General features: G+C 33.2%; 1 protein-coding gene across 3 annotated transcripts in view; it reads right to left on the minus strand.

Annotated features, from left to right (window-relative positions):
• Positions 1-24,912, minus strand: part of DAT (Sodium-dependent dopamine transporter) — a 95,154-nt gene that overhangs the window by 19,744 nt on the left and 50,498 nt on the right. For all 3 annotated transcript variants that reach the window (XM_025303220.1, XM_011152030.3, XM_025303221.1), the window contains 4 exons: positions 15,842-16,169; positions 13,853-13,991; positions 12,622-12,756; positions 4,438-4,541 (listed from right to left, as the gene is read on the minus strand). In XM_025303220.1, coding sequence (XP_025159005.1) covers positions 4,438-4,541; positions 12,622-12,756; positions 13,853-13,991; positions 15,842-16,169 — 706 coding nt within the window. The remainder of the gene's footprint in view (positions 1-4,437; positions 4,542-12,621; positions 12,757-13,852; positions 13,992-15,841; positions 16,170-24,912) is intronic.

Consider the following 24,912-nt stretch of genomic DNA (forward strand, 5'->3'; position numbering starts at 1 on the left):
TTATATTGCAACATATCTCATCCCAAGTAGCAAGATGATAAAATGACGTTTTTATTATGTCTTATGGACGTTAGAAATGTCATTGAGATGTCATTTAATGTTATTTGTTACATTAAACGTTATACATCGCATTGGAGTATGAATAAAATATTTCAGGGATATATTGTTTTGTAATAAGACGAATATATTTTTCATTAATATTACTCAAACATAAATCACTCTGCACTGCAATATACGTTTGAATATTATTAATAAAAAATATATTCGTAACATCACAAAAACATATATAGCTATACATACATATAATTAACTTTTAGAGAATAAAATGTGATCAAACTAAAGAACAATGAGTAAAAAAGGCCGATTTTAGCCTATCGTTCCCCATTTGGGGAACAAACAAAGCATATTATTTCCAAAGGATTTTGATCCGCTGAACACGATGCCGTCGTTAGTTTTCATCTAAAACGCGGGGAACATATTCTAATTCAAGGATCTATTATATAATAATAATTATATAATAATCGAATGGCCTGGGACTACTTTCGAAATATTCACTGATCATTACTTTTTTTTAGATGGAAACCCACATTTGAGAGTAAATTCGAACAATTGAGTGTAAACACTCAATAGTTGAGTGTTTTTTTCCATAAAAGTATTCTATAACTTCACAATATTACAGTAATATTACAGTATTGTGACATATTACTACAATATTACTGTAGTATATTACCGTAATATTACTGTGATGCATTTCGGCGGATATTTTAATATTACTGATGATATCGTTATAATAATGATATCATTATAATAATGTAGTAATATTTCTATTATATTACGTTATAATAGTGCGATGGGAAAGTAATATTATATTGCTATTACGTGCTATGTGAGTATCCACATAGCACATAATATTACAGCAATATCACAATAATATTACTTCTCCATTGCAATATTACAACGTAATATAGTAGAAATATTATTACATACTACATTATTACAGTGATATCAAAGTAATATTAATATCTCCGCCGAAATACATCACAGTAATATTATGGTGATATACTACAGTAATATTGTGATAATATATCATAGTAATATTGTCATAGTAATATATCACAATAATATTATTGTAATACTGTAAAGTTATAGAATACTTTTACGGAAGAAAACACTCAAATTTGAGTGTATATTTGAGAGTAAATTCGAATAATTGAGTATAAACATTCAATATTTGAATGTTTCTTTCATAAAAGTTAATTTTATATTAGTTAATCTAATATTAGATTTGAAATGTTATCGTTGAAATGTTATATTTATTAATCATTTTTACTTCTTGAAGATGTAAGCAATTCAGTTTTCTGTGATGTATTCACATCTTTTAGTTCGGACTTTTCTGCCTTTATTCTAAAATTTTACAACTGTTATATCTCGAAAACTAAACATTTTAGAAAAAAATGTTTTAGACAAAAGTATAGTTTCAAGGGGTCATATCATTTTGTTTACATATCATTTTATTTATAGATGATGCCATTTTCGAGATATTCACTGATTATTACTTTTCTTAAATAGAAATCTCATTCTTTTATTATCTTCTTTTTCTATGAATTAATTTGAACAACTTTGATTTGAAACATTTTTTAATTTCCTAATATTTTTTGAAATATTTAAGGAAAACTTGATAACTTCTTCAATATTTAACTTACGATATTTGTTAACTTGCTATTTGTTGAAAGAAAAAATAGTGTTAGATGTTTTTACTCTATTTACTCTTTTTTGTCTGAAACGTTTCTTAAACTCTTTCATATTTTTCGAGATTTTTGCCTGATTCATTTAAAATGGGATGCCCTATATTATCCCCGAAATATTTTATTTATACTTCATGCGATGTATAACGTTTAAGTTAAAGTAGCAAGTGACATTAAATGACGTTTCAATGACGTTTCTAATGTCCATAAAACATAACAAAAACGTCATTTAACATCATCTTGCTATTTGAGATGGAATATAAAGTGGGCCACCGAAAACGTAACAAGCGTGTTTTTTGGTATTTAACTTGATTAATTCGAAAAACGCTCAGACACGTCAACTTTAGTTTCAAGGAAGACATGTTAATTGGCTATTTTCGTTCACCAAACTTCGACCCCATAAGATAAATTAATTTCACCATAAAAATTTTAAATGACAAGTGGTATCTAGCAACATATCATTTGAAAGCGCGTTAAATTCCCTTTACAATAATGTTTTATTTTTTGAATTCCGATCATTTTTTCCCGAGAAAATATGCTCTAAAGAAATAAGAAATTTACTAAACTAGCAACTTAGTGTCAACTAGCTGGTGGAACTATAAATGCCGTACGTAAAGAAATGTACGCATGATACAAATGAAATGACATTGTATGTTTTTCCTGTTTGCAAACAAAACATTTGTGTCTCTTAAATATGAATGGATAACGACAGTCTGTGCTTGTATCGACAAGCAACACATCATTCGTAGTTTTCGTTACTTCTACAAATTAAATAATGGTTTACTCGATTGCGGAGAGGATTGAACTAATTGAAGTTTTCTTTCGTAACAATGAATGTGCTAATAGAACAGTCGAATTATTCAACTAACATCATGCAAATAAGCTAATCGATGTTAATCGAAAGTATGTCTTGGAGTTAGTGAGGAAATTTCGGGAAGTATGTCTTGGAGTTAGTGAGGAAATTCGATTCTGTATATAATAAAAAGCGAAACGCTCAAAACCTGGTAAGAAATGAAGCGGTGGAAAAGGCGATACTAGGCCACTTTGCTATCAATCCTACGTTGAGTACAAAGCAATTGACTGTCGGATATTAGTCGGACCAGTATTCGACGGATTTTAAAACATCACAAGTTCCATCCATACAAAATTCAATTGTCACAGCAAATCAATGAAGACGACTTTGATCGTCGTTTAGAATTTTGTGAGATTATAAGTGCACGAGCGGTTAATAATCCAAATTTCCTTTTCAATGTCTGTTTCTCCGATGAATGCACTTTTTATCTAAATGACATAGTCAATCGCCATGATTGTCGCTATTGGGCAGATTCTAATTCGAGGATACTTTACGAAGTACATACCCAGAAAAATTAAATGTTTGGGCTGGTATTTTTGGTAATTGAATCGTTGGTCCTTTATTTTTACTTGGTACGAGTAATTTGACCGCAGAGATGTATTTGGAATTACTGGAAGACATCATTGATCCAATGTTAACTGATATTATCGAGAATGATGAGCATTACCTTGAAGATCAGTTGGTACTCCAACAAGACGGAGCTCCCCCGCATTATGCACTGTCTGTTCGACGGTATTTGGATCAAAGATTTCCAGGTAAATGGATTGGAAGGAGAGGCTCTATTGAATGGCCCGTACGATCTCCAGATTTATCTCCGCTAGATTTCTTTTATGGGATCACTTAAAGAGTAAAATTTACGTATCTCAGCCAGCTTCGTTAACAGATTTACGACAACGTATCGTCGACGAATGCCATCAAATCACTCTACAAATGTTCCAGAATGTGTGACAACGTTTTGGCCAAAATCTTTATTATTATATGGAAACTGGTGGTGGTCATTTCTAACATTTACTACATTGACACGTAAGTTGCTAGTTTAGTAATTTTTTTATTTCTTTGGAGCATATTTTCTCGGAAAAAAATGACCGGAATTCAAAAAATAAAATATTATTGTAAAGGGAATTTAACGTACTTTCAAATGATATGTTGTTAGATACCACTTGCCATTTAAAATTTTTATGGTGAAATTAATTTATCTTATGGGGTCGAAGTTTGAACGGGGTGAACGAAAATAGCCAATTAACATGTCCCTCTTAAAACTAAAGTTGACGTGTCTGAGCGTTTTTCGAATTAATTAAGTTAAATACCAAAAAACACGCTTTCGTTTTCGGTGGCCCACCCTGTATATTGCAATACAATATTACAATAATCTTTTAATGTTACATATAAACGTAATATATTATTCACTATTATTGTAATATTTCAATATTATATATAAACGTAATATATTAGTAATATTTCTGTAATATTGTATTATAATATGTAATATTAATGATATATTGCAATCTAACTATGATATTTCTGTAATATTACGTGCTATGTGAGTAATTATCTTGACCATTGAAATTATCTTCACATAAAGAAATTTGTTTGAGTAGTTAAGTTATTAATATTTTATTTTATTTGATATTAATATAGTTTTAAACTCAACAAGGACAAGTTTGGTATTAAGTATTTTTATATGTGCATAAATAAAATATGTTTTTCATATATGTATGTGTAATATATTTTAAGTAATATTGTTTTACTTCTCCTTTGTTCTACAAAATTAGTAAAGTATTCTAGATATAGGGCTGCAAAATCTGGTCACCTTAATTATATAAGATGTTGTATCCTTACTTGTAAACATTATTATGATACTTATTGTAACTTGCGTAAGCTAGCAACACTCCAAAACCTGGTCCTAAAGAAAAAAATACCTGTGTTGCAGCGTCTACCCATACCTAGAAAAAAGAAAATATATATATATATATATATACAGGATGAGGAAAAAGTCCCGGACCAGTAAAATATCTCGAGAACCAAACGTTTTAGAAAAAAATGTTTCGAACAAAAGTTGTATGATTTTAAGGGAGACATAAAACAACTACATCATTTTGTTTGATGGCACCACTTTCGAAATATTCACTGATCATTACTTTTTTTAAACAGAAACCCTAATTTTTTACTACATCGCCTTTTTCTACCAATTAATTTGAACAACTTTTGTCTGAAATATTTTTTTATTTGTTTAATATTTTTTGAGATATTTAAGGAAAATTTGACAACTTTTTCAATAACTTTTTCAATAACATTAACTTGCGATATCTCGCTAACTGTTTGTCGGAAGAAAAAGTGGTACTAGACTTTTTTGCTCTATTTAATCTCAAGAATATGTTGTTATAACAACGCTCTGACTTTTAATAACTTACTGACTTTTGGAAATTTCAAAATCACCAAATTAACAAAAGTCAGGGCACTATTGTAACAATATATTTTCGAGACTAAATAGAGCAAAAAAGTCTAGTACCACTTTCTCTTCCGATAAATAGTGTTAGCTATCGTTAGATTAGATATCGTAAGTTAAATATTGAAAAAGTTGTCAAGTTTTCCTTAAATATCTAAAAAGATATTAGGCAAATAAAATGTTTCAGACAAAAGTTGTTCAAATTAATTGGTAGAAAAAGGCGGTGTAATAAAAAATTAGGGTTTCTATTTAAGAAAAGTAATGATCAGTGAATATTTCGAAAGTGGTGCCTAACGTGGTGCCTAAAGTGGTGGTCTGTAAACAAAATGATGTTGTTGTAGATGTCTCCTTGGAAATCATACAATTTTTGTTCGAAACATTTTTTTCTAAAACGCTTGGTTTTCGAGATATTTTACCGGTTCGGGACTTTTTCCTCACCCTATATATATATATATTTATATATATATATATATATATATATATATAGGGTGATGCGGAACAACTTGTTCTTGGAATGATGTGTTCTTGACCGAATTCTAAGACGATTTTTTCTCTTTAAAAATTTTATTCAAAGCTTAGTTTCTGAGTTATATAAAAATAAGTAATTTGCTTATTACGAATCAGGTACAGGAGGTAGGTAGGGACAATATAATTCACCGTCAAACGTAGGCGTTTACGTTAAGTGCCTAATGCGATGAGCTTATCGATGTACGTAATAACATTGAAAACATTCTTTCATCGATCTTTTTTCGGAAACATTTTTAAATATGTTGAAACGATTTATTTCACGTCGAAAGCGTCCTGTAATTATATACTCGGACAACGGTTCGAACTTTGTAGGAGCTAAACGCTCAATGAATTGTACGAATTGTTCAGAAAGGAAAATGTCAAACAAGATATCTTGGACTTTGCAGTATACCAGAAGATAAAATGGCAATTCATCCCGCCTAGAGCCCCACACATGGGCGGCCTTTGGGAAGCGGCAATCGAATGCGCTAAATTTCATCTGAAACGCATAGCTGGTGAAGCATTGCTACGACATGATGAATTATTCACGTTAATAACACAAGTGGAGGCTATTTTGAATTCGCGGCCTCTCATGCCGTTATTTAACGATCTTAACGACTTAGCCGTATTTATAGCGGGACATTTTTTAATTGGATGCCCAATCATTTCTTATCCAGAGCCCAGTTTGGAAGGCAAAATAGACTATCACGATGGCAACGAATGGAACAGTTGAAACAACATTTTTTACGTCATTGGACTAAAGAATACCTTCATTATTATCAATTACGCAATAAATGGTACACGATCGAATTACCTATCAAGATCGGACAGATGGTAATCTTGCAAGAGGATAACCTGCCACTATTGTGTTGGAGTTTACCTCGCGTAGAAGTGCATCCTAGTCACGATGGTTGCATTTGCGTCGTCTCTGTGCGCATTAATAAGGGTGTTTATAAATGTCCTGTTACTAAGTTCTGTGTTTTGCCTATTTCGTCTTAGTTGTAAGAAAATATTATTGATTGTTATTCGACCTTTTGTTATACATGTTGCGCATTATAACTATTGGAATATTCGTTTTCATTTTCGTGTTGATTGAAAGCCGATGCTTTCAAGGTGGGCAGGATGTTGCGTATAGATTTGTTTAAGTTGCCCACTCAGCTAGTAATAGCATTTCAGGATAAGGTGGCGCTGTGTCCTGCGATGGCTTAGTTTTATTCTTTCTATTCTTCTTTATATAGTGTATGTAGAGAGTGGGAGACAATATGGTGTATGTGTCGGCAGTTGTAAAGCAATAAAAAGGGAAAATTTTTTGGTTCACGTTGGTTCATCCTTTATAATCACCCAATTGGAAAGAATAGCGTCCACATACGCACACGGCATGAGCCATAAGCATGCTCACAAGACGGCGTGCAGATATATATTTAAAGAAAACTTGATAACTTTTTCAACATTCAATTTACGATATCTCGCTATTTGTCAAAAGAAAAAATAGTATTAGACTTTTTTACTTTATTTCTCAATTACTTATTTTTACTTTATTTCTCAATTGCTTATCGATTTTTGGAAATTTCAAAATTGTCAAATCAACAAAAGTCAAGGCACTATTGTAACAATATATTCTTGAGACCAAATAGAATAAAAAAGTCTAGTACTATTTTCTCTTCCGACAAATAATTAACGAGATATCGTAAGTTAAATATTGAAAAAGTTACCAAGTTTTCCTCAAATATCTCAAAAAACATCAGGCAAATAAAAAAATATCTTAAACAAAAATTGTTCGAATTAATTGGTGGAAAAAGATGATATAATAAAAAATTCAGATTTCCATTTAAGAAAAGTAATGATCAGTGAATATCTCGAAAGTAGCGCCATCAATAAACAAAATGATATCGCTGTCTTATGTCCCCTTTCAAACCAAGCAACTTTTGTCTGAAACATTTTTTTCTTAAATGCTTTCTTAAAGAGATATTTTAGTGGAAACTTCAAAATGGGACACCTTGTATATAGGGTTTTGAAATACATTTTGGGCTAATGAAGGCAAGACCTTGTTGGAAATAATGATGTTGAATAATAATGATAATTGTATACTGAGATTACTATTACTTAGGAATTTTCCGTCGTTGCTGAAATATTCTAAAAAAAAAATCCGAATTCTAATATGTCAAATATCCATTTGCAAAATTGAACTTTCAATATGGTGTTCCAAAATAAGAATTTTGAGCACTATTTGTACCTATTGGAGGAGGCTTAACGAAAAATTACAAATAAAATTTCCTTACTTTTTTCTATAGAATATAAATTTGCAATAACAAATAGGTGTTTCCATCGAAAAAATCAATTTACACTTTATTGAGCTTAAAGTGAATCTTGGACCCAAGATCTAAATATTAGGTGTACAAATGAATAATCCAAATTATTTTAAGTAGTTATGAAATCAATTTTAAATTGAATAGATTTTCCCGCTCTTTTGTGATTATGCAATGTTGACATATAGCTATTAAAAAGAATATATAGTTTGGCGAAAGGCCCTTAACCTTAACATAACCTTCAAAAATATTCAATTCAGTACAGTCGAAAATGGCAACAGATAAGGTGCATATCCGACACTGCATTCTTTACGAATTCTAACAAGGAAAAAATGCTGCAAGAGCGTGCGAATCGATTTGTTCCTTTCTCGGCGAAGGTGTTGTATCGTACGATGTGTGCGCATTTTGGTTTAAGCGGTTTAAAAGCGATAATTTCAGTCTAATCGACAAACAACGCCCTCGAGGCCCTCGGAAGTGCGATAATGATGATTTGGAACAACTGCTCGCTGATAATTCGGCACAAATACAAAAAGAGCTTGCAGAACAGTTGGGAGTAACGCAGCAAACGATTTCCAAACGCCTACATGAGATGGGAAAGATCCAGAAAGAAGGAAAATGGATTTCGCATGAACTCACTGAAACCAACAAAAATCAACGAGTGGCAGCGTGTCTTTCTCTTCTCAATAAGCAGCGTCGAAAGTCTTTCTTGTGGAAAATCGTTACGGGCGATGAGAAATGGATACTCTATGACAATCCGAAACGCAGAAAGTCACGGGTAAATCCCGGCGAATCATCAAAATCGGTCGCAAAACCCAATCGCTTCGGAAAGAAGGTTCTTCTCTGCATTTGGTGGGATATCAAGGACGTGCTTTATTATGAGTTGTTGGAACCGGGTGAAACAGTTACTGCGGACTGCTACCAACGTCAATTAATCTGTTTGAGTCAAGAATTGGAACGAAAACGCCCGTATACTGGCAAAGGAGAACGTCCAGTGAAATTGTTGCATGACAACGCCAAGCCACACATTGCTTCCAATACAAAAGACACCATAATGAGTCTTGGCTGGGACGTCTTGCAATACCCGGCGTATTCACCAGACATTGCTCCATCCGATTATCACTTGTTCCAGTCGATGCAACACGCCTTGTCCGATATGCACTTCCAATCAGTGGATGAGATCCGAAAATGGCTTGACGACTTTATCGTGTCCAAAGACGTAACATTTTTTCGAGATGGAATTCATCAGCTGCCTGAAAGATGGCTTAAAGTTATAGAAAGCAACGGCGAATACTTTGATTGAATAATTTAATTTACTTTCTTTTAAATAAACCTTGAATGTAGCTGAAAAAATTGGATTATTCATTTGTACACCTAATAGTTCATTTGATGGCCTCCTTCAAACTCTACATCTTTTATTCGAAATATTTTTTTTTTCGAAAATGTATTGTGTTCGAGATATTTCTAATTTAAAATGGGACACTCTATATGTAATGATATAATCCATAATATTGAGTGGACTCTACCTTCTGATAAAAAAATACCCGGAATTGCTCATTTAAATGACGCGCGTTTATAATATTTCTAGATATTTTTGTAGTTAAGTTGGTACCAAACTTGTATTTAACTTCTATATAGAATTAAAGCGGATTCTGTCCATTAGTTTGTTCATGGCAGCTGTTTATGTCAGTCAACTTCAGGTACTATTTGCGATTTTTATGATGTCGCATATTATGGAACAGAGTTTGCCTTCAATTTTATGTTTTCAACAAAATTTCTTGTACCGACGCGTTGAAAATACTATAAAAAGCATATGGGGATAACACTACAAAAAGCATATGAAGATAACTGTATTTAAAAAAACACAGGTGTATAAGTGGTATAAATTGTTTAAAGAAGGTCGTATAACCTTCGAAGACTTGCCTCGTTCTGATCGCCCACCACCGTCAAATATCGACGAAAACGTTAAAAGATTGAAGAAATTAGTGTTTGAAAATCGCCGTGTGAATGAAAGAGAGATTGCTGTCGAGCTTAACAATATCAAATCTCTCTGTCCATACTATTTTGACCGAAGTTTCAGATATGAAACGCATTGCAGCTAATACTGAAACAGCTAAATTTTTGCAAAAAATATCGCAAAAATGTGAGCAAAAACATGATTTTTTAAACATTTACCAACAAAACATTCATACAATGCATCATGATTACCCTCAAAAACTCAAATTATCGCTTTGTGATAAACGTTCTGAGATGACTGAAGCAGTAAAAGAAAATTCACTGAAGAAACTCAAGACGATATCAAAATCGGCTTGTGAAAAATATTTTGAAAATTGGATTAAGCGTTGGCATATGTGTTGCACAGAATGAGAACTATTTTGAAGGCAACAAAATAAATTTACCTAAATAATTGAATAGTTTGTGTTTTATTGCCTGATTTCGGGTACTTTTTGAGCTGAAGGTATATCTATGTCTATTTGGAAATCAATACAATGCTCAAAAATATTGGATAACATTGGAAATAATAAGAAGAGCGGTGAATCAATTAACACATAGGATTTATCTGTGCTATTGAGTCCAAGGTCAAAATTTTTAACATTTATTGTAAAAAACAGAAATACCAAACATACACATTTAAATTATATTTTACTATGTATTTGTAATTTTAACTGACCTTGGAATGACCTTATGTAATATGTCGTCAAAAAAGGCTATCACCCTTACGAAAAAAACTATAAGAATACGAAAAAATTACTGGCATACTATTGAAGAACTTCAGTCATTCAATAATACACCAATAATTTTTTCGTATTTTTGTAGTTCTTTTCCGTAAGGCCATAACCTAAAATAAAAAAATATGACATTCCATAAAAAGAAATAAAGTTGATATTGAAATGTCTTCGCTTCTACTTGTAAAATAATCATTTCCACTATAAAATGTCTCGTTTAGTACTGAACAAGTCGGTACGAACTAATTTCTCATGTCTTCAAATTTTGTTAATAATGAAATCGGTCATTTTATACAAATCATCCTGTATATGTTAATGTATCATATTTTATGTACGAGAAACAGGTGCTATTTAAAGGATAATCTAAAATATTTGTATATAAAAACTTTATAATATAAACATAATACTACATATGATATATAACGCTTAAACCACAATGTAACTACTATATAACAGTTATAAAAGAAAATTAAATAACTTGAATATTAATAACATATAACAGCAATCATATTACGTGTCATTTCTGTTATATAATAGTTTTTAGTTAATAATAATATTTATGTTTGCTAGGACTTTTTAAAAGATTTTTGTGAACAGAGTATCTATGACAGTATGAAAATTTTAGAAAAACTCATAAGTATATATATACTGGGTGTTTCAGACCATCCGGGTCACTCGATTTTTTCGTTAACGCGACATTTTAGAGAAAAATATTTCAGACAAAAGTTGTAAAAATTTCAAAGGATCTATTTACAGACGCTATGAATTTAACCTTAGGATAACCTTGAAAAGTCCAGTCAAAATCAACATAAAAATCTTAAAAGGATACCCAAATTTTTTATTACATCATGTTTTTCTAGCAATTAATTTAAACAACTTTTGTCTGAAACATTTTTTTATTTATTTAATATTTTTTGAGATATTTGAGGAAAACTTGATAACTATTTCAATATTTAACTTACGATATCTCGCTAACTATTTGTCGGAAGAAGAAGTGGTACTAGGCTCTTGCTTTATTTAGTCTCAAGAATATATTGTTCCAATAGCGCCCTGAATTTGGTTAATTTGATGATTTTGAAATTTCCAAAAATGCAACAGGTTAACAAAAGTCATGGCGCTATTATAAAAATATATTCTTGAGACTAAATAGAGCAATAAAGTCTAGTAACACTTTTTTTTTCGACAACTAGGTAACGAGATATCGTAAGTTAAATATTGAAAAAGTTATCGTTTTCCTTCAATATCTAGAGAAATATTAAATAAATAAAAAAATGTTTCAGACAAAAGTTGTTTAAATTAATTGCTAGAAAAAGATGATGTAATAAAAAATTTGGGTATCCGTTTAAGATTTTTATGTTGATCTTGACTGGATTTTTCAAGGTTATCCCAAGGTCAAATTCATAGCGTTAGTAAATAGATCCTTTGAAACCCTGCAACTTTTGTCTGAAATATTTTTTTCTAAAATGTTGGGTTAACGAAAAAATCGAATGACCCGGGTGGTCTGAAACACCCGTATATATAGAGCGTAAATATTTTTGCTTAAATGGCTTGGTCAATTTTTCATTAGAGTCAATTTGAATAATAATCTATAACTTTCTATATGTACTATAGTATATAGTATAGTATGTTTCTATATGTATAGTTTTTAAAGCATATTTTATCGAATGTCAGCTATCATTATTATTTAACTCTAATCTGATTGGAGCTGATTAACAACTGTGTAATCTAATAATAAATCTTTATTGACTACACTTAATAAGTAATAATAAATAAATATTATTCTTTCCTTTTTAATGTTTGAATGATTTTGGGAACTTATATAAATATGTGAATTCACATACATATGTCTAAAAATATCTTGAACAAGATATCTGTAAGGCGATATTCTTAAAATGATATTTAAAAACTTCTTAAATATGGATATAAATAGATGTCTTTTTATATTTTCATAAAATATCTTCGAAATTTTAAGATATCTTTTAGAAATTTTTAAGACATTATAATTATTTAAGAACTGATACAGAGTAGTACAAAACGTTACCTCTGCCTTTGTAATAGCGGAGAAATTGGGGTTGAGATAATAACGAATCCCTTCAGTACTTCCTGGCAAAGTAACACCCCTGATCAGCAGAATTAGTAAAACTGCATAAGGAAACAGAGCGGTAAACCAGACTACCTACAAAATAAACAATTAAATTGTGGCGTTTTTTGTGAAGAGTTGTACAGAGTGTCTGGTAATTAGCTGTCAATCCAAAATGTGGAGGTAGATTAGGTTAAGACAAACATAAAAGTCCCATATCGTTTTGCGAGATTCGCAATATTTATTGAGTTATTAATGACAAAATCTGAGAAGTGAGAGCGCGCCGACATAAACTACGTTTACACGGCAACGTTAATCCGGATTAGTAACGACCATAGTTAGTAAATTCTTTGATCCGATTGGTATATTCTTTTAGATCGAAAAATATAATCGGATTCGAGACTGCACTAATTACGGTAATTACTAATCCGGATTAACGTTGCCGTGTAAACGTAGTTATAGATGATTGAAAAAGCGTTGCAGCTGCTCAGGCCGCAGCGCGTCTCAGTCGATTCAAAAACTGTTGCCGGTGCGCAGCGAGAGGAAAGACAACCGCCGCTATTTGTTGTTTTATCTTGCCGCACTTATGTCTTACCGCACGCCGCTAACAGTTGCTGGGTCGACTCGAATCTAACATTCGCAATAATTATCGGTATGAGACTTTTATGTTTGTCTTAACCCAATCTACTTTTTCACATTTCGAGTTGGCAGCTAATTACCGGACATCCTGTATATTATAGTTATAAATAATATTGAAAAATAGCACATATACACATATACGCGCACACAGACGTGTGTGTGTGTATACAGTACTTATAACTACAGTACTTATAATAAATAATATAGATGATGCAAAAGTTTTGATGTACTTCTTAAAGATATGATAGCTCCAATTTTATGGTAGTACTTATAAATATATGATATATAAAAAATAATAGAAAATAATGGCGTATTTGGTACAATAAGAGAAATCGTTTTTAATAAAATTATTTAAATTCACAACACATTTTTCTATCACAAAACTTATCAAAATTTTTATATTCATCTATAATAATTTTAATAATTAATCTAATATGTATACTAAATGTACAATGTATGGATTTAAAGTGTTTGCGAGAAATCAAAAGTACCTTATGAAATTTTGCTATATGATTTTTAAAATGTCAGATTTTTTACGAGGCATTTAACTTACCTTGCCAGAAGTCGAGATGCCTTTCCATAAAGAAAAATAGCAGACCAAGTAAACCACAAGCAAGCATAGTGCGATGTCCCATTTAATAGCTCCGAGATCATGTAAACCATTGCTTTCATGCAGCTCCAAAATAGCGCGGCTTAAGGAAAAAAGTTCCGTAATTCAGATAAAATTTTGCAAACTTAAGTCAAAAGGATTCTGTTTAAAGTCGATTCTAAAATATGTGAATATCTATTTGATATATTTTTGAATTATGTTTTCAATTCTCATTTTTACGATATATTTTAATATATGCATTTTACTTATTTTAATGCAAATATAATTTTATTAAATTAAGATTATTTCATATTGACATTTCAATCATTTGCATTCTGAGCACTAATTAAAGTTTTATTATCTACTATACACATGCCTAAATTCTAATAAAACTAAACTCTAATAAAACTAAATTCTAATAAAATTAAAATAAAATTGCAGATTATAATCCATTATTGATTATAATTAATTGTTGATAAATAGATTCTTTAATTCGACAATTGATAAAGCCGTGAAAATTTATGACGCAACATGTTGATATAAAGATAAAAATATTAGTAAATATGTCTATGAAATAAATAACATTACAAACATTCTTAGATACTTAAGTATTGAAAAATACTTAGGTATATATATATATATACGAGGGCGGTCCGATAAGTACTTAGCCTTACCGCCCGATGGCGCCACTATCGCAAGAGAAATTTACTATCGTGTAGTACATTCTCGTAGACGGCTACTGTCGAAATTTCAGCCGAATCGGACTCGTAGTTTTGTTTTGATCGCGTGTGGAAGCGGGCGTGTCCGCGGATTTTAGAAAAATGGAAAAAGAGCAATATCGGTCGGTGATTCGATTCTTGTTTTTGGAAGGGAAATCGCGCAGCGAAATCAAAGAGCGCTTGGATGCTGTGTACGGTGACTCTTCTCCTTCGATGGCGACCGTCAAAAATTGGTTTAACGAGTTTCAACGTGGTCGCACGTCGGTTTTTGATGAGCCCAGGTGTCCCGAAAACGGCTACCACGGAGGATAACAAAAATCCACGATCTCGTATTGGCAGACCGCCGATTGAAGGTGCGCGAGATAGTTGAGACAGTAGGCATCTCAGAAGACCGCGTGAGTCATATCCTGCATGAAATTTTGGGCATGAGAAAGCTGTCGGCGCGATAGGTGCCGCGTTTGCTCACTCCGGACAACAAGCGCAACCGTGAGGCCACTTCAGAGCAGTGTTTGACGCTGTTTAAGCGCAATCCGAAGGAGTTTCTGCGTCGTTTCGTGACCGTCGACGAAACATGGATCCACTGGTACATACCAGAGACCAAGGAACAGTCGAAACAGTGGACTTCACCCGGCGAACGTGCTCCGAAGAAGGCGAAGACTGTCCTATCGGCCGGAAAGGTGATGGCCACCGTTTTCTGGGATTCACAAGGTGTGATCTACATCGACTACCTGGAGAAGGGCAAAACGGTCACAGGGCTGTACTATGCCGAATTATTGGGCCGATTCGACGCCGAATTGCAGAAAAAACGGCCTCATTTGGCGAAGAAAAAAGTGCTCTTCCACCATGACAACGCACCGGCTCACACCTCCGCCCTCGCCACGGTCAAATTGGTCGAATTGGGCTACGAACTGCTGCCCCATCCACCGTATTCTCCAGATTTGGCCCCGTGCGACTTCTTTTTGTTTCCAAACTTGAAAAAGTCACTCGCCGGACAGAAATTTGAGTCGAATGAGGAGGTCATCGCCGCCACGGAGGCCTACTTTGCAGACCTCGAGAAAACGTATTTTTCAGACGGGTTAAAGAAGTTGGAGCATCGCTGGGTCAAGTGTATCGAGCTAAAAGGAGACTATGTTGAGAAATAAATCGCCACTTTTCCAAAATTTTCGTTTTTCTTTTGTAGGCTAAGTACTTATCGGACCACCCTCGTATATATTATTCTGGAGGTGTTGCTCACTTAAAATATTCATGAGCAGCGCTTGTGTATACTGTATGGTTATCTGCTGCATTCTGACTAGTCATGATCGTATCTGATCTTTGATCGATCAAAAACCGTGTGATGTTTCCAAGATTCTCGGTCACTTTGTCAGCTATTATGTCCTTCGACGCATACGTAATGTTTCCATCAAATTCGCGGCACAATGGTGTGTTCCAAGGGTTATCGCAAGTAGTCCATGGCAACAATCCAGAGAATGAGGCGAAGAAATATCGTAGCGACCAGGCGATAATAACATTGTAATAAAAATCGACGTAAAATGCAATTAAGACGACTGCGTATCCAATACCTATTCAAAAACAATATACGTATTTTTATAGTGAATTATAGTGAATTATAGTGAATTACATGGTGTTAAGCACGATAGCAAGGATTTTTCTTTTCGAAAAAAATATTTAATATCCTTTTACGCTTGAAAGTTTTTATCCTTTTACGAGAAAGGAAAATATATAGCTAACGCGATTAATTTCATTGCATCTAATATAGAAGAGAACATATACAAGTGCGCATATATACATGCGCATATACACATGCGCATATGTTTTTATATCTATCTATGGATATACAGGGTACCCCAAGACAATTCTGCTACTGCTCACGAGAACGTAAAGTGGATCAAAATGAATAAGAAATTGCTACACTGTTTTGTGATATTCGTAATAATTATCGAGTTATTAATTATAAAAACCACATGAATGAACGCGCGTCGAAATGGTAAGATTTGAACTGTTCCGACTATAATATAGCCCAATGATCAAACAACTATTGCCAGCGGCAAAGAAGAACAACACGCCGCTGCTTGTGCTTACATCACTACTCTTATGTCTTACGCATCATGCCTAAGTTCATATCAATATGTGCGCTAAATATTCACAATTGCAATTGTAAGATCATTTTACGAGATAAAAACAATTTATATTGGAATCGTAAAAAGTTCTGAAATAAAGAAAAAACTGAAAAAAAGAAAGTGATGGAATCTTCAAAGAATCTCATTGTTTTCTATGTGATTTATTATTTCGCTACATCGAATCTGAAAGAAATGATATTTTTATCGTATTTTGTCGTTTTTTGTTAAGAGAATATTTAATAATAAGAGTATGATAGATTCCAATGGAGATTTATCCATGACGCCGCGGCAGTATTGGACGATACGGCCAGTGCTACCACGTGTCGAGCCTTATCGACCTTTTGCGAAAAAACACTAGCGCCGCTTTTTTATCGCCTCATTGGCATCATCTGACCCTCTCTCCAATGAAACGCGGAAACGCGCCGTTTTTTTTTCACGTGCTTCTGTTATTACTGTCCGTTGTTGTTCCTGAAGCTTGATCTAATTTTCATGCTCGATTTTCGCGTGGAGAATACTGAAGAAAGTAATAATCTCGTCAAATTATGCGAACGATAAGGAATCAAAAGATATTTTGGAATAATTACTCTTCCTCTATTTCACGTTCAATCGATCAGCGATCCGACGATCTTGCGATAAGCGGAATATAGAGATTCATTTCTTCTGGTTGATGAAGTTTTTCTTCTTTTTCCAACAATCCTATTTTTCTTTCTCTTAATTTTCCGTCATTATGTTAAAAATATAGCTGCATTGTGAAAATGCACACATGTATTTAAAATATAGAAGATAAAGCTTGGTATAAAACAAAGAAATTTTACAAAGTATCTACTTTACCTCACGAAGTACTTTGCATAAATGACAGCTTGCGTATCAATAGTCTTAGTTAGTAGCTGCATTCTGAGAATACAACGATCGCGGGGGTATATCTATTCGACACAGCACAAAGTAGATGATTGGTTGGATCTAATAATTCACTAGATAATACTTTGCATCAGTTGGTTATATGGAAATTTATCGTGTTCTATCCGTGTTTTATTCAAGATCTATTTTTTTACACAGTGAGGCTAAAAAGTTTTAGGACTGATGTAATAAAAACGATATAAGAAACATTATCTACAGGGTGTCTCAAAATTGTAACACACCGTCAAAGCGCCAAAACGCCATCGCGACGGTCAGCGCGAGCCGCGTTACCACTCAGCCTCAACGTACACAGCTCGCCGCGGAACGTCTATAAGCCGCGATGGGCGTAACAAACGCTAAACTTTACGCAGTTATTACTAAAAAACTATACGAGATATCGTTAAATGGAAGAGGACTTTTTCATTCCTCTCACTTAGCTCTACACCCCTACGGAGTTGGTGTGTTACAATTTTGAGACACCATGTATATGCGATAAGTGAAAGCATGTAGTTCAAAGCCTTCTGGATACGATTGTTATGTTGCATCAATTTCCATTGAATTCTCGCCGAGATACGTCTTGCGTGTCGTGTGTTATTTGCGATTGTCATGGAAGCGAACAGAGGTCTGCGATCAAGCAATTTTGTTTTAAAAGTGGTAAAACGCTGCCGAAACTTACAAAATGACATAGAATACATACGGTGAGGAGTATTTGTCTCGATGGAGTGTGTTTTTGTGGTTTGATAAATTTCGAGACGGTAGAGAGGGCATTCAGGATGACGAAAGAATAAGGCGTCCGCACCAGGCGAACATCGAAGCTGTCTGTGCTGCGTTGAAAGACAATCGTCGGTTAACGATCAGATTGCTCGCGGAGCAATTAAATCGATGAAGAAACTGTCCATATGATCATTAGTGAGGATTTGGGAAAAAGGAAGTTGTGCGCACGTTTTGTTTCGCATGCGTTGACAGTCCGATAACGCGTCTTACAATGCAGCAATAATTCGCCAGTTTTTAACAAAAAAAAATATTACTATGTTATACTATTCACCTTACTCGCTGGATTTGGCACTGGCAGATTACTTTTTGTTTCCAAAGTTGAAATTGAAGTTAAAAGGACAGCAATTCGACGACGAGCATATCAAGACGATCCAAAATAACATAACGAAGCATTTCCAGCTCTGAAGCAGCTGACGGAGCATGCCGAGCAATGTATACGAGGGTTGTATGATAAATATCCGTATTAGGGAAGGAAACACATTGTTTTTAGTTCTTTTATTTATTTCTCAACATAGTCTCCTTTCAGCTCGATACACTTAGTCCAGCAATATTCCAACTTTTTTAAGCCATCCACAAAATATGATTTGTCGAACTCCGCAAAATAGGCCGCTGTTTCGGCGATGACTTCCTCGTTTGACGTGAACCGCTTTCTGCCAAGCCATTTTTTCACGTTTGGAAACAAAAAGAAATCGCATAGGGCCAAATCTGGGGTCAAATTTGATGGATGAAACAGCAATACGTAGCGTAATTCGACCACTTTTGTTATGGCGATTGCAAAATGATTTGCATAGCCCACTTCTGCGCTACTTGCAGTTTATCTAGCTGTGTTTCATCCGTACCAATCAACAGAGTTGCACAATATTCAAAATGAGGTGTTATGATTGCTTTATATATAATACATGTATTATATGCCGATATGCTGTTACCTAGTCTATTTAAGAAGCATGTTTTTTTGCCTATCTTTTTTCAACATATAATCGCAATGTTCCTCTAGTCTTAGCTTACTGTCAATAATTACTCATAGATATTTTATTTTTTCTATAATACTTGCTCTATTAGTGATCCATCCAAGCATTTTACTGTAATGTTTGCTTTTAATTCTTTTCTTACACCTCTAATCGTATATTTTGTTTTATTGGCGTTCATTTTTAATTTATTTACATTCAACCATCTTTTTACTGTAGGTAATAACTACACCTTTGTACGTATTGTCCTTCATTTCCACAGCTATACACCAACAGTTAGATAAAATTTTTTCGTTTAATATTACTTCATATTTAATGTCATTTCTTATATATAACATAACTCCTCCGTTATTTCTATTTTCCGCATCGCACCTAACTATATTATATTCCGGCATATTCACTTCACTATCTCTAATGTCTGGTATTAGTTTAGTTCCCGACAATGCTAATAATGCCGGATTCATCTCCTTCAAAATCTGACGTTGAATCTCTTCTTTATATGCCATCAGACTTTGAGCATTTACGTATAAAATTGACTTCTTCTATAGTTGCTATTTGGTATTGTCCCAGCTAGTTCTCTTCTTCTCTTCCTCCAATGCTCTGCTGAATATTGGACATTCCACGCTCAGGATCATGCTCATCACTAATCTTCAGGTTATAGGTTCTAATCTTGTACATACAGTTTATGCATCTCTTCTTAGTCGCATTACATTCGTTTGCTTTATGGTTTCCCGCACACTTATGACATGTGTCTTGTCGTGTACAATTTTTGGCAATATGATAGTAGCCCTAACACTTAAAACATCTTCTAACATTGACGTGATTGTATACAAGACATTTTCTCCATCCAATATTTATTTTCCCTCTTCTCAACATCAGCTCATGTGACATTTCATCCACCTCAAGTATTATTGAGCCTTCTTTTCTTTCTCCTCTTGCTCGCATATTATCATTTCCTCTCTCTTGGCATACTTGGCATACTTGGCATGCTTGTAGAATAGCTAAAAATAAGGGACCCATATTTCTTTTATCAGTAATGGCTCAGAATAAATGGAACTGCCCCTCAAAGTTTCATCCTTTTTTGCTATCTTTATTTTGCTATTTTTGCTTACTTTATGCTATCTCGATAATTATTGCAGATAGGAAAAAACTTTTTAAACAAAAATTGTACGAAAAATTGTACGATTTTGTATGAAAAATAGAATAGGCTTGATTAAGATAAAAACTATTTTTAACAATTAACCATTAACAAAATAACCATGTCAGGCTTAATTATTAATTTATCAAATTCATTATATGGAGGAAAGGTAGCATTTTTCATTCTGAATCCATCTATTTATATATTGTTTTATATATTGTTTTATATTTAAATTATTACACGGACATTAAGATTTATAAATGAATGTGATACTATAAGCAAAATGCTCAATAACGTGTACGAGCGTTTGACTGCTATATTGCTATGTAAATGGTAAACATTTATTTACATCTTTTGAACGCATTTTTATTAATAAAACAATATAAAATATTACAGGTATAAAAATAATTCAGAACTATAAACACATAAACGCGAGCCGCCGAACATTTGTTTTATTATATTTGTATCATATATTTTATATCACATTGTTTTTAAGTGTGTTTAATATATATAACAGTAATTACGTTCATATTACATTGATGTTATTATATGTATTATGTGTGTGTGTATTATAATATTGAGAGATTAACGCGAATAGATTATTCCCATGCGTTCATGCATATATTTTAAACTTCCATCTTCTATGCAAAAGACAATATAATTTTCTATGTGAGATCATATGAATATATATATTTATTTATCTCTATAATATATATTACGCAACACAAAATAGTAGTGATATAGCAGTATAGAATTTCGCATGTGTGATTGATCGTATGGTGTTCAGTGGCTGCGTTAAGAAATTGTAGCTGTGAAAACGGAGTTAGAAATCGACGGAAATGGAGGCTCTTTACGGAGATCGCCGTCTCTTGCTCTTACTGTGCGAAAGTGCTCGCAATATCCTTGGATTTATACGCATTACATAAAGTAACCACGACCAACGCATTACGACAGATGGCGCGAGGTCATGCTGAAAATAAATGTGCGCACTTTTTCTCTCTCTCCCTCTCTTTCTCTCTCTTTCTTTTTCTCCCTCTCTATACTATTAGAGGCTAAGAGTGCGTAGTAGCACACTCAACTCCGTCCCTCGTGCATCAAAATCCGACGATTGTCCTTACGTCTGTTTCACGCTTACTGAAAAGAGGGAAAAGAATGAGGAACGGATAAAAGAAAAAGACCATCTATCTTATTCTTCGAATATTAACATTTTCCACAAAAAGGAATTATAGAGAAAAACAAACAGAAAATATAAAAAGAATAAAAAGAACCGTTTTGAATTTCCTAAATCGTTAAATTTTTTGAATATATCTAATGCGGTGTGATCTGTACAAAATGTAGTAGCGGTAATTAATTTTCGCTTATTGCCGAGAAATACGTTTTACGAATCTTTTATGCACAACTAGCATATTAACAAATTCAATAGAATAATTATTGCGAAAAAATTACAACAAGAAATTCACATGTATGAACTAATAAGAAAACTCACAATAGTGTCTCCTTTCAATTTTGACGAGCTTATAATATGTTGAAATTTAAACTTTAAATAAGAGATTTAAAATAAGAGATATGTATTATGTGTGTTTTTTATATACAAGCTTAGAGGGTAAAATACTTTTTTTAAATATTAAGTTGGCAACAAAGTCATGTCGTTTTTCACGGATAGATGGCTTTGCTTGTCATTAAACGCAATTAACTTCGTTCCGGATCCTACAACTTTTATATCACTTGCCAGCTAATATTTCAAGCTTTCTTTAAAAAAAAGAATGCGTCATTCGGTAAAGAATTGTTTGTTTGGCATTGAGTTAGAAATAAAAAGTCGAAACGAGCATTTCCGCATATTTCACTTCTTTACTTCCAAAAAGGAAAGAATGCTGTACAAGCCCGTCAAAAATTATGTGCTGCATATGGTGAGAAATTTTTAACAGAACGCCAGTGTCAGCGTTGGTTTGCTCGCTTTTGTTCAGGAGATTTTTCTATGAAAGATGCATCACGGTCAAGCCGGCCAATTGAAATCGATGACGACAAAATAAAAGCATTGCTTGAATCCAATCGCCATTATATGACACGGGAGCTAAGAAGCTAAACGTATCACATACGAAAACTATTTTAAACAACTTGAATACGTCAATAAATTCGATATTTAGATTCCACACCAGTTCAAAGAAATTCATTTCACCAGATGCATCAATACCAGCAGTTCTTTTTTGAAACGTGAGCAAAATGATCCGTTTTTTAAACGAATATTAACTAGCAATAAAAAATGGATTGTTTACGACAATGTGGAATAAAAAAAATCATGGAGCAAACGTGATGAGCTATTACAAAGCACTTCTAAAGCAGACATTCATCAAAGGGAGATTTTGTTATCTGTAATCTGGTAAGATTACAAGGGTATTGTATCTTTTAAACTGCTTAAACGTAATCAAACGATTGATTCGGAATTGTACTGTCGTAAATTGGACAAACTATACGAAGCAATCAAGCAGAAGCATCCAGAACTGGTGAATCGTAAAGGTGTTGCCTTTCACTATGTCAACGCTAGACCACATACATCGTTGATCACCTGCCAGAAATTGTTGCAGCTTGGGTGATATGTGTTACCATATCCATCATATTCGCCTGACTTTGCATCAGATTACCATTTATTTTAATCCTTGCAAAATTCCTTGAAGAGAAATAAATTCGATTCTAATGAGACTATCAAACGATACTTGAATCAGTTTTTCATTAATAAGGACCAGAAGTTCTATATGAGTCCAGAATCATAAAGCTACCAAACAGAAGGCAAAAAAATCATTAAATTAAGCGGACGATATATTACAGAATAAAGTTTTGGCTTTGTATGGAAAAATCGCTTTTCATTTACATAGAAAAGAACGACATGACTTTCTTGCTAGAAGATATATATAAGGTGTCCCATTTTAAATGAGCCAAGCAAAAATATGAAAGATACTAAGAAACTTTTCAGACAAAAGTTATATGGTTTCAAAGGAGATATAAAACAGCTATATCATTTTGTTTACAGATACCGCCACTTTCGAGATATTCACTGATCATTACTTTCCTTAAACGGAAATCCCCATTTTTTATTATATCATCTTTTTTTACCAATTAATTTGAACAACTTTTGTCTGGAACATTTTTTATTTGCTTAATATTTTTTGAGATATTTAAGGAAAACTTCATAACTTTTTCAATATTTAGCTTACGATATCTCGCTAACTATTTGTTGGAAGAAAAATATTGGGTATCAAACTTAATTTTAAAGGATTTACAAGAGATGGCACAATAAGCACCTAATGGCATCGGCCCATACTGAATATACCCAACTTCATATGAAAGCCCTGTCATTAGGCTTTAAGAATCATATACTTCATTTGGTCGAAGTGTAAATAACATATTTTTTTAGTGCATTCAATATGTCGAGTTTTGTGCCAACGAAACGCAATTTGCAGAAAGCACTTACTTTTTTGTTTTCATTTGAAAAAATCGGCAGCTGAAAGTCTTCGTTTACTGTCCGAAGCTTATGGGGATTATGCTCTATCGATCTCAACTTGTGAATACTGGTTTAGACGATTCAAAAGTGAAGATTTTCTACTTATCCATCGTTCGAAGGTAATGCTCTGTATTTGGTAGGATCAGAAGGGTGTGGTCTATTATGAGCTGCTAAAACCTGGCGAAACCATTACTGGGGACCGTTATCGACAACAACTAGTAGCTGAACCGAAAATTGAAAGAAAAACGACCAGAATATGCCAAAAGACACGACAAAGTAATTTTCCAGCATGACAACGCTCGGCCACATGTCGCTAAACCGGTGAAGGAGACGCTAGAGCTGCTCGGATGGGATATTCTATCCCATTTGCCGTATTCACTAGACATTGCTCCTTCTGATTTCCACTTGTTTCGATCCATGCAGAATCATCTTTCTGCCCAGCATTTCAGTTCTTTAGAAGATATAAAAAAATGGCTCGATTCATGGATAACCACAAAAGACGAGTCTTCCACCGAGGAAGCCGCCTTTTACTAGAAAGATGGGAAAAAGTTGTAGCTAACGATGGATAATATTTTGAATAAAATGTACTTATTATTTTGTTCTGAAATAAATATTCATTTTCGTAAAAAAATCCTTTAAAATTAAGTTTAATATCCAATAGTACTAGATTTTTTACTCTATTTGGTCTCAAAAATATATTGTTACTATAACGCCCTGACTTTTGTTAATTTGATGATTTTGAAATGTCCAAATGTCGATAAGTTAACAAAAGGTAAGGCATTATTGTAACAATATATTTCTGAGACGAAATAGAGTAAAAAAATCTAGTACTATTTTTTCTTCCGACAAATAGATAGCGAGATATCGTAAGTTAAATATTGAAAAAGTTACCAAGTATTCCTTAAATATCTCAAA

This window comes from Harpegnathos saltator, unplaced genomic scaffold (genome assembly GCF_003227715.2).
Source record: "Harpegnathos saltator strain DR-91 unplaced genomic scaffold, Hsal_v8.6 scaffold538, whole genome shotgun sequence".
NCBI lineage: Eukaryota > Metazoa > Arthropoda > Insecta > Hymenoptera > Formicidae > Harpegnathos > Harpegnathos saltator.